Below are 12,397 nucleotides of genomic sequence, written 5' to 3' on the forward strand. Positions count from 1 at the left end.
ACATCTTTAAGTTCCATATTTGCTTTTTGTAAATCTAATTTTACTTGGCTAATCCATGGTGTTGTTGATTTGACTTTTTCTATGTAAGTGAGAATTCTGTTGGTGAGTCGTGTGGGGGGAAGTCTAGTGACATGTCCATAAAATTTTAATCTTCGCCTTCTTATGTCTGCTGCCAGGTTTGATATATATATATATATATATATATATATATATATATATATATATATATATGTATGGAATATCTCGATCGCGTCTTCGGTTTGTTCCGTAGATATTGGCTTCAAATGGTTCAAATGGATCTGAGCACTATGAGACTTAACATCTGACTTCATCAGCCCCCTAGAAGTACTTGAACCTAACTAACCTAAGGACATCACACACATCCATGCCTGAGGCAGGATTCGAACCTGCGACCGTATCGGTCGCGCGGTTCCGGACTGAAGCGCCTAGAACCGCTCGGCCACTTCGGCGGGCTCTTGGCTTCGAAAATGTTTTGTAAAGGAATATCATGTGTAATTATATGTCGAATGAATTTTGCTTTGCTTTGATCTATAACTTTCAGCAGTTCTTTCTTCTTTCCTATTTCTTGTAGAACCATGTCATGCGTTTTTCTATCCATCCAGGTGTTTCTTTCAACACTCTTTCAAAATTACTTTCCCGCAGCTTCTAGGCGAGCTCTCGGCTGCTTTGCCAACGTCCAGCCTTCATGTCCGTATGGCAGGTCACCCAATATGAATGTCTTTGTAAACCGTTTCTAGGCGTGGTATCTGATGTGCTTGTTCAGTGGAACGTTCCTATTTTCTATGGCGCTCATGACCAGTGCTAGTCTCCTCTTCATTTCATTGAGACTTCCGTTGTTTTCCTCCATGCTGCTGCCCAGGCAACCAAATTCTGTTACTTTCTCGAATTGCTCATTGCTTATTCTTGTATCAGACTTACCTTCACCTCCTTTATTGCCTACAACCACGATAATTATTTCATTGGTTTTTATAGTCTTAGCTGCTGTCTCTTAATGTAACACCCTAATCTGTTTAGTTCGTTTTGTCACAACTGCAATGTCTTCTGCAAATCTAATGCAGCGAACATGTATACCATTAAATTTAATTCAAATCCTCGTTTTCTTCATTGTTGGTATTGTCTTCTTCATGATCGTACCGAGCGAGGTGCCGAAGTAGTTAGCAGAATGGACTCGCTTTTGGGAGGACGACGGTTGAAACCTGCATCCGGCCATTCTGATTTAGGTCTTCAGTGATTTCCGTAAATCGCTTCAGGCGAACGTAGGGATGGTTTGTCCGACAGCACACGGCCGATTTGTTTGCCCATCCCTCCCTAATCCGAGCTTGTACGCTGTGTCTAATGATCTCGTTGTCGACGGGGCGTTAAACACCAGTCTCCTCCTCCGCCTCTTTCCATGATCGTATTAGTTTAGTAAGGTTATAGCTGGTACTCCCGTCTCACCCCCATTCAGATTTTTGGGTCTTTCTTGCTACTATTAATATCCAGTTCAGTACTTTGACTTTGCTGTATTCTCAAAAGTAATCGCCTGTCCTCCCCGCCAAGTTCTACTCTGCGCATTGTTTCTAATACTGATTTCTAACCAACCTTGGGTAATGCAACAGTTTTACTTTTTGTGAAGTGTGGTAGTGCAATAGCCTCTTAATAATATTTAGATACAACAGTAAACAGTTTACAGTTGATGTTGTCACTACTGTTTTGTAGTAGCTCTGCAGGGATGTCAAATATACAAGTCGTTTTATTTGGTTTTAATATGCATAATCAAACTAAAAAATGTATAAAATGAGCAAGACTGCCGATTACGCAGTGTATTTAGGTAGCAAGGACACCGTTCTCCGCGAAAGCTCGAAGCAACCTCATTCCAAGGGAATAAATGTTATATCTGAAATGTTAACTTGACGTCGTGGATCATAACCTCAGACTAAAGAAAATAATCGTTATAATAATTTACTTAGGAACAACTTTACCATTCGCCTTACTAGAACTGGGCGAATTGACGGAAACCGTATGGCTCAGAATTTGGTGTTCATTCCTGTGGCAATAGATTTCTTGCATTCCATATACACCCTCCCCTCTCCCCCCACCCCCCACTTCCCCAGATTCGTTCGGTATGGTGGTTAAAATGTTCGGTGTCTGGGACCAGATGCACGTAACCGACAACGTGTAATGAGAATGATGAGGCACCATAGCTGATTCCAAATTTCTTTGAGTTAAAGTGCCACTGTTCTGCTGCAGAATGTTGTGAAGGATATGGTCCCTGACTCGACGCAATATTCATCAGATCACACCCGTTGGTGAAGAGGTATCCTCGACGGAAGCAAATGTGGTACCAGAACATCTTCGACGTCGTTGCGCTACAGTTGTCGTTGCGTTTCGGATTTTTTCAGTAGGGTATATTCACCTAGATTGGCAAAACAGCCCAAAGCTTGCTCTGTGTCAGATGAATATTGCAGCCAAAGAACATACTTACAGTCTGCATATTCAATTATTTGCCGTATCCTCAATTATTTCCAATCTCTGTTTTCCTCTGCAGTTTATACATTCTACAACTACCTCTAGTATCATGGACGTTTTACCATTATGTATTACCGCATGTCATGCCATCCTTTTCCTTCTTGTCAATTTTTTTCATCTGTTCCTTTCTTCGCGGAGAACCTTTACCTTCTCAGTCCACCTGATTCTCAACATTCGTCTGTAACACCACATCTCTGGCGCTTAGATTCTCTCCTATTCTGGCTTTCCTATAAGCCAAGATTCACTATCACACAATGCTGTTCTCCAAATCCACATTCTCAGAAATTTCTTCCTTAAATTAAGGGTTATCTTTGATACTTGTGTGTATCTTTTGGCCACGAATGTCTTCATTCTCAGTGCTAATCTGTTTTCCATGTCCTCCAGCTTGGTCCACCATGCGTTAGTTTGCTTCTAAGATAGCTTCGTTAATTGCATCTAATTAGTGGCCATCAATTCTGATGTTAACTTTCCCACTGTTCTTATGTACGCTACTTATAATTACTTTCGTCTTCCTTCAGTTTACTCTCAATCCATATTCTGTAGTCATTTTAATGTTCATTCCACTCAGCAATTCTTCCTCATCTTCACTGAGAATACCAGTGTCACCTACGAATCTTATCACTGATATCGTTCTCCCTGAATTTTAATCATGCTTTTGAATCTTTCTTTTGTATCCATTCTTACTTCTTTGCTGCGTAGTCTGAAGACCGGGGATGAAAGACTGCATACCTGTCTCACCGCCTTTCGTTCTTTGCCTCCATGTCTCATTGTTTGCTCTTCAGAAAAAAAAAAAGTTTCAAATGGCTCTGAGCACTATGCGACTTAACTTCTGAGGTCATCAGTCGCCTAGAACTTAGAACTAATTAAACCTAACTAACCTAAGGAAATCACACATATCCATGCCCGAGGCAGGATTCGAACCTGCGACCGTAGCGGACGCTCGGTTCCAGACTGTAGCGCCCAGAACAGCACGGCCACTCCGGCCGGCGTTTGCTCTTCGTTCTTGTATATTGTATGTAACTCGTTTCCCCTATACCTAACTCTTTTTTTCTCAGAATTTTGAACTTCTTGCAACATTTAACACTGTCGAACGCTTTTTTCTAATTCGACAATTCTGTGAAGGTGTCTCGATTTTTCTTCAGTCTTTATCCATTATCAAGCGGAACGTCGAGGGCTCCCCCCTGGTGCCTTTACCTTACCTAAAGTTAAACATCATAATCGAACAGTTCCTGAGTTTCCTTTTCTACTCATCTGCACATTATTCTTGTCAGAATCTTGGATGCGTGAGTTGTTGATTGTTCGATAGTTCTCACACTTACCTGCTCTTGTTATCTTCAGAATTGTTGTTGATATTTTTCCGAATGTCTGGTCGTATGTCGCCATTCTCATACACTCACCGCATTAACCTGAACACCTATTTGGTTGCCACTTCCCCCAATGATTCTAAAAAGTCTGATGGAATGTTACCTATCCCATCTTCCTTGTTTAATCCCAAGTCATACGTAGCTCTTTTACATTCTGACTGTAATATTGATTCTCTCGTCTCTTCCATTTCCTCTTCTATCACGTCATTGGATTATTCCTCCCACTCATTAACCCACTGTGAACTATTTCCACCTATCCTCTCTCTCCTCTTTGTTTATCAGTAGAATCCCCATTGTATTCTTACTGTCTATTCTGAATCTTCGTCTCTTTTTTTATTTCTTCATATCTTTCCTGTAACCATTGGTCTTGCTGTCCTGCACCTCCAATTTACTTCATTCCTGTGTTATTTATGTCTTTCTCTCATTGAAAATTTTTGTAGTTCCTCCTTTCGTCGATTAGTTATCTTCCAAGCACCCGTGTTTGTGTTTTCAGCATCTGCGAGAGCTCATTTTAGAAATATTCTTTCTCCTGCAACTGAACTGTCTGTTGTGGTATTTCTCATGGCAGTATCCACATCTTTAGCTAGCTTCAAATGCATCTCTACATTTTTCGGTACTTTAGTATCCCATTTCGTTCCACACTGATTCTTCCAAAGATTTTCTTGAATTTCAGTATACTCGTGATCATTACTCACTTGTGAGTTGAGTATGTGTCTGCCATGCGGTGCGCTTTGGATTGTAAGGTATATCCAAGAACAGTACAAAACTTACAGTATACACCCGAAAATGTTCAAATGTGTGTGAAATCTTATGGGACTTAACTGCTAAGGTCATCAGTCCCTAAGCTTACACACTACTTAACCTAAATTATCCTAAGGACAAACGCATACCCCCATGCCCGAGGGAGGACTCGAACCTCCGCCGGGACCAGCCGCACATTTCATGACTGCAGCGCCTAAGACCGCTCGGCTAATCCCGCGTGACTGTACACCCGATATGCGGAGCAACTGGCAACGGCCATTTCATAATTTAAGACATGATATCTGATAGCATCTCGTCCATTTTTAATATATAGATGAAAGTTTTTAAGTTCACTGGATTACCGACAACGACCTACATTGTGCTTAGATCCGAAATCCTGTAATTCCTACAAGTTCTGCTCATTTAGCTCCAACTGAAATGATGTGATTTACTGCCACAAGACCATACGCTGGTGCAAGAGTTGCAATGTTCTTTGGGGACCCTGGTGTGAACTGAGCCAGAGACGATGCTTATAGAGGGCAGAACGTTAGGCCACTGAAAGATTGACTGCGCAGTGTTTTAGACACTCATCGATGCAAAACTATTATGGGGTCTGACCGGCCACTTTGATAACAATAGTTAGCCACTGACTGGAATTTGGTTAGTTGCAGTAAGTGTGAACTTGTATAGCGCTTAAGTGACAACAGTTGACCATACTCTACGCGTTTTCGGAATACGTCTCAAGCACTGGACTTTTTACGCTGTAATGGGAATTCCTCTGTTAAATGCAGAGGCGAGAGCATATAGGTGGAACGAGAACACTGAGTGCCTCTATGAGGGGAAAGACTTGTCTGAGACGACAGCATAAGAAACAGCAGTCGATAGGGAAGAGATAAGGTATCGAGCATTGTAATCAGAAAGGAAAGTTATTCAAGAAACAATAAAGTGTAACTTCATCCCTTTCAGCGCGACTCTGATAAAGACAGCGTGGATCTTAGGGAGACCAGGAATATCCTATAAAATCCCGTGACAACGTTCGCACTGTTGGTGCAGCCAGAAATGTCTGCTGTTGCTGAATGTCTTGACACGGGACGTACTATGAAGTACGGGGAGACAAAGTTCATTTCATCCACCTCCACGTCCTGGAACTCCATGGTTAAAGAAGCAGTCGAAGTACATACACTCCTGGAAATTGAAATAAGAACACCGTGAATTCATTGTCCCAGGAAGGGGAAACTTTATTGACACATTCCTGGGGTCAGATACATCACATGATCACACTGACAGAACCACAGGCACATAGACACAGGCAACAGAGCATGCACAATGTCGGCACTAGTACAGTGTATATCCACCTTTCGCAGCAATGCAGGCTGCTATTCTCCCATGGAGACGATCGTAGAGATGCTGGATGTAGTCCTGTGGAACGGCTTGCCATGCCATTTCCACCTGGCGCCTCAGTTGGACCAGCGTTCGTGCTGGACGTGCAGACCGCGTGAGACGACGCTTCATCCAGTCCCGAACATGCTCAATGGGGGACAGATCCGGAGATCTTGCTGGCCAGGGTAGTTGACTTACACCTTCTAGAGCACGTTGGGTGGCACGGGATACATGCGGACGTGCATTGTCCTGTTGGAACAGCAAGTTCCCTTGCCGGTCTAGGAATGGTAGAACGATGGGTTCGATGACGGTTTGGATGTACCGTGCACTATTCAGTGTCCCCTCGACGATCACCAGTGGAGTACGGCCAGTGTAGGAGATCGCTCCCCACACCATGATGCCGGGTGTTGGCCCTGTGTGCCTCGGTCGTATGCAGTCCTGATTGTGGCGCTCACCTGCACGGCGCCAAACACGCATACGACCATCATTGGCACCAAGGCAGAAGCGACTCTCATCGCTGAAGACGACACGTCTCCATTCGTCCCTCCATTCACGCCTGTCGCGACACCACTGGAGGCGGGCTGCACGATGTTGGGGCGTGAGCGGAAGACGGCCTAACGGTGTGCGGGACCGTAGCCCAGCTTCATGGAGACGGTTGCGAATGGTCCTCGCCGATACCCCAGGAGCAACAGTGTCCCTAATTTGCTGGGAAGTGGCGGTGCGGTCCCCTACGGCACTGCGTAGGATCCTACGGTCTTGGCGTGCATCCGTGCGTCGCTGCGGTCCGGTCCCAGGTCGACGGGCACGTGCACCTTCCGCCGACCACTGGCGACAACATCGATGTACTGTGGAGACCTCACGCCCCACGTGTTGAGCAATTCGGCGGTACGTCCACCCGGCCCCCCGCATGCCCACTATACGCCCTCGCTCAAAGTCCGTCAACTGCACATACGGTTCACGTCCACGCTGTCGCGGCATGCTACCAGTGTTAAAGACTGCCATGGAGCTCCGTATGCCACGGCAAACTGGCTGACACTGACGGCGGCGGTGCACAAATGCTGCGCAGCTAGCGCCATTCGACGGCCAACACCGCGGTTCCTGGTGTGTCCGCTGTGCCGTGCGTGTGATCATTGCTTGTACAGCCCTCTCGCAGTGTCCGGAGCAAGTATGGTGGGTCTGACACACCGGTGTCAATGTGTTCTTTTTTCCATTTCCAGGAGTGTATAAGAGGCGGCCTCATGACTAGAGACGGGGAATTTCAACTTAGAAAGGCATGGGAATAGTACTAGGGCATCATCGGCCGCAGACGAGCGAATCCAACGAATAAAAAACATGGAAATCGAAATCGGGAGATTTAAATTGGGCACTAACAAGCTGCCCGCATGCGCCCTGTCCCGCAAACTGTGAATCGTCTACGACGACGTTTTCGTTCCATCCCTTGGATCCTACTGCTTCCTAGCAAGCCAGCACATATGGTGTTCAGCCACTGCAACATGACAGAATAAAGATGACTAGATGCTGTCTCATTGAAATACTATACAGTTTTCACAACATTATCTGATGCGTGGCCAGTGATCAACTGAAGCAGTTGATACCTCAGAAATGCTCTAAGCAGCACAACCCTTCGCTCTTTGCAGATGATTGGCTGTAAAAAGTGTGGCAGTTACAAAGCGACCAGCAACAAATGTCAGCGTCATGTAAATCATATGTAATACATTATAGATATTTGTTTTCAAAACCAGTGTTCCAGGTCACATTTTCGGAAAAGCATAAACAAACATAATTTCATATCTCAGTTACGTAATGTGTCAGTAAACTTACAATTGCAGAGAAAAAAGTCACACCACCAAGAGGGAGTTGTGCGACATAAACGGAAGTTGATAGGTTTGTTTCTACATCTGAAAGATGATGTCTCTTCCAGTTTCGCGACAGACGGATAGGATTGGCGCCAGTAGCGGCAATATGAGGGTGAAAATCAGTTATGCTTTAAATACCCGCTTTAACGGTCATGAATGTCAGTTACCTTTGAAACTGAACGTGATGAGTTAAATGTTATTCAAGAATGCCCTTAACGCTACAAAGAAGCCAGTATCAGCACCTCACTGAGTTTGAACGAGGTTGTATAATAGGGCTACGAGAGGCTGGATTTTACTTCTATGATGCAGCAGAAAGACTTGGGAGGAATGTAGCCACTGTCATGATTGCAGGCAGTGGTGCTCACGAGAGTGTACGGTCGCAAGTAAACTGAGCTATGGACCGCCACGTAGCACTACCGAAAGGGATGACCGTCGTGTTCGGTGTATGAGTCTGGCTCATCGTACTGCATCTGCAGCAGCAATTTCAGGAGCAGTTGCCACCACAATGACAAAACGAATAGGTACAAATCGTTTATAGAAATAATTCAGAAGCCAAGATCGCTTAAATACTGTTTACTGGATAAATGATTTCAACACACTGAAGGTGCCATCATCGGATCTGTGAAGATATAACATGACAGGTTTGAGGGAGGGTTTACATGAGTTACACTATGTACATTACTATTAGTACAGTACCATATACCTGAATGTAGATTAACATTTATAAATCATTAGGATATAACGATACATGAGGCAGACCAGCTGATATAAAATCATTGTCACAAAAAATAAAATAACAACTGCTCTCATGGTCATTCTTTTCCATAAGATATGTAAAATCGAAGTCACAAGATAAAACTATATGGTACATGACCGCTGCTCAACTAACAGTGGTCGGCATCACAGTGCCCTATTCCACATAGGTTTACCTCCTGCGATTCTAGTGGTTCGCTGCCAGCCACTAGATAGTGCTGTCCAAGCAGTGCACACACAGTCACGCGGTATAACCATTCATTACTACTACAAAACAACTTTTCATCACTTACTGTACATGCTATACATACTATGCATACTATACATAACGTACATACTATACTTACTATAAAGTAAGTCAATTACAGAGTAAAAACATCTGAAGCAAGGGCATTATCCATATTAGCGTCATACAAAACTATATATTATAATTTACCCACATTCATATATGGAAGTCAGGAATACACTCATAGTAAGCTGTTCATAACACGACTTAGATACAGTGTGACGAGTGATTAAAACCTGTATGATGGGCTTTACCTGTCTGGGCACTAAGGTATTGTAAGCGCTAAAAAATACTAACTTGCTATAAAAGGCTCTCACCGTCTACACACTCATTATGAACATAATACCGACCGACTATGAAAACCTGCATAGGTGCATGAAATTATGGAATGCCAGGTCAGAAACAAACCGAAGAGGCACGGGTACAGGGGGGAAACAACAGACATGCACACCAAGATGCACAGCCACTCCACGTGCGCTCCCATCGGCATGGCGCTCGTTTCGTCCATTGAACTCACCGAATGGGGAATAATGGAAAACAATACTACTACGATACCAAGAAAATACCCATTCGATTACCTCAACGGCAGCTCCGAACCAAACGCCGAGTAGCGTGCATTCCATTTACCCCGAAGCACAGCCATTTGCGATTTTAGTGACGTCAAGAGAGACCTTAAAAGAAGGTGTGCTGGCATAGTGGTCAGCACATCTGTCTAGTAATAAGGAAACCCGGTTTCTAATCCCGGTCAGGCACAAATTTTTCAGCTTGTACCAGTGATATAAACCTGTGGCCACTGACAACTAATGTATTTAATTTCTTTGAGTCTTGATGTACCTGAACAGTGACCGTTCCTTCTGGGATACCCTGCACACGCTTCATCAATCCTCACCAAGGGTCTGACGCCATTAATTTTGCACTACAGTATGGGTTGCACTATTAATGTTACTCGAACCTGTATATCTGGCTGACCATGCACTTGCTGTGGCAGGTGCTGGTCGTGGCCGCCCCTACACTGGGCGTGGAGGTGCAGCTGGCAGACGGCAGCCGCCTCCTGGGCGTCACCAGCTTCTCCTCCAGGACCCGACGGCCTATCCACGAGTTCCGCGGCGTGCCCTTTGCCAGGGCGCCAGGGGGCTCACACCGCTTCCAGGTAAGTCTGCATGCCTTCCGAGGTAGTGACTGACCCGGTAGGGCCAATATTACATTACGACATATGACACATGACACGATGGCAGTGAATAATGAATGGTGCATCTTTTGTTGGACGGCACCTGGAATGGACTCTTAGTGGACACCGCGCTCAACCTTTCACTTCCAGCAACCGCAGATATTTGTTTGTTCAACTATCGGTTTCAGTCACTTTCACATCTCCTAATTGATCTAAAAAGAGAAATTGTGCTTGTTGTTGTTGTGGTCTTCAGTCCTGAGACTGGTTTGACGCAGCTCTCCATTGTACTCTATCCTGTGCAAGCTTCTTCATCTTCCATTACCTACTGCAACCAACATCCTTCTAAATCTGCCTAGTGTATTCATCTCTTGATGTCCCTCTACGATTTTAACCCTCCACGCCGCCCTCCAATACTAAATTTGTGATCCCTTGATGCCTCAGAACATGTCCTACCAACCGATCGCTTCTTCTTGTCAAGTTGTGCCACAAACTCCTCTTCTCCCCAATTCTATCCAATACCTCCTCATTAGTTATGTGATCTACCCATGATCTACCCATCTTCAGCATTCTTCTGTAGCACCACATTTCGAAAGCTTCTATTCTCTTCTTGACCAAACTATTTATCGTACACGTTTCACTTCCATACATGGCTACACTCTATACAAATGCTTTCAGAACCGACTTCCTGACACTTAAATCTATACTCGATGTTAACAAATTTCTATTCTCCAGAAACGCTTTCCTTGCCATTGCCAGTCTACATATTATATCCTCTCTACTTCGACCATCATCAGTTATTTTGCACCCCAAATAGCAAAATTCCTTTACTACTTTAAGTGTCTCATTTCCTAATCTAATTCCCTCAGCATCACCCGACTTAACTCGACTACATTGCATTACCCTCGTTTTGCTTTTTTTGAAGTTCGTCTTATATCCTCCTTTCAAGACACTGTCCATTCCGTTGAAATGCTCTTCCGAGTCCTTTGCTCTCTCTGACGGAATTACAATGTCATCGGTGAACCTCAAAGTTTTTATTTCTTCTACATGGATTTTAATAGCTACCCGGAACTTTTCTTTTGTTTACTTTACTGCTTGCTCAATATACAGACAGAATAACATCGGAGAAAAACTTCAACCCTGCCTCACTGCCTTCGTAACCACTGCTTCCCTTTCATGCCCATCGATTCTTATAACTGCCATCTGGTTTCTGTGCAAATTGTAAACAGCCTTTCGCCCCCTGTGTTTTACCCCCACCATCTTCAGAATCTGAAAGAGAGCGTTCCAGTCAACATTGTCAAAAGCTTTCTCTAAGCCTACAAATGCTGGGAACGTAGGTTTTCCTTTCCTTAATTTTTTTCTAAGATAAGTCGTAAGGACAGTATTGCCTCACGTGTTCCAACATTCCTACGGGATCCAACCTGATCATCCCCGAGGTCGGCTAATACCAGTTTTTCCATACGTCTTTAAAGAATTCGCGTTAGTATTTTGCAGCTGTGACGTATTAAACTGATAGTTCGGTAATTTTCACATCTGTCAACACCTGCTTTCTTTGGGATTGGAATTATTATATTCTTCTTGAAGTCTGAGGGTATTTCGCCTGTCTCATACATCTCGCTTACCAGATGGTAGAGTTTTTTCAGGACTGGCTCTCCCAAGGATGTCAGTAGTTCTAATGAAATGTTGTCTACTCCTGGGGCCTTCTTTCGACTCAGGTCTTTCAGTGCTCTCTCAAACTCTTTACGCAGTATCGTATCTCCCATTTCATCTTCATCTACATCCTCTTCCATTTCCTTAATATTGTCCTCAAGTACTACGCCCTTGTATACACCCTCTATATACTCCTTCCACCTTTCTGCTTTCCCTTCTTTGCTTAGAACTGGGTTTCCATCTGCGTCTTGATATTCACACATGTGTATCTCTTTTCTCAAAAGGTCACTTTAATTTTCCTGTAGGCAGTATCTATCTTACCCCTAGTGAGATAAGCCTCTATATCCTTACATTTGTCCTCTAGCCATCCCTGCTTAGCCATTTTGCACTTCCTGTCGATCTCATTTTTGAGACGTTTGTATTCCTTTTTGTCTGCTTCATTTACTGCATTTTTATAAATTCTCCTTTCATCAGTTAAATTCAATTTTTCTGCTGTTACCCAAGGATTTCTACTAGCCCTCGTCCTTTTACCTACTTGATCCTTTGCTGCCTTCGCTACTTCATCCCTCAAAGCTACGCATTCTTCTTCTACTGCATTTCTTCCCCCCATTCCTGTCAATTGTTCCCTTATGCTCTCCCTGAAACTCTGTACAACTTCTGGTTCTTTCAGTTT

General features: G+C 44.0%; 1 protein-coding gene across 1 annotated transcript in view; it reads left to right on the plus strand.

Moving 5' to 3' along the window:
* The window catches only part of LOC124619450 (liver carboxylesterase 1F-like), a 180,624-nt gene that overhangs the window by 42,114 nt on the left and 126,113 nt on the right, over positions 1–12,397 (plus strand). Inside the window, exon 3 of the mRNA XM_047145840.1 lies at positions 9,898–10,059. Within this exon, the coding sequence (XP_047001796.1) occupies positions 9,898–10,059 (162 nt within the window). The remainder of the gene's footprint in view (positions 1–9,897; positions 10,060–12,397) is intronic.

Source organism: Schistocerca americana, chromosome 6 (genome assembly GCF_021461395.2).
Source record: "Schistocerca americana isolate TAMUIC-IGC-003095 chromosome 6, iqSchAmer2.1, whole genome shotgun sequence".
NCBI classification, from domain to species: Eukaryota; Metazoa; Arthropoda; class Insecta; order Orthoptera; family Acrididae; genus Schistocerca; species Schistocerca americana.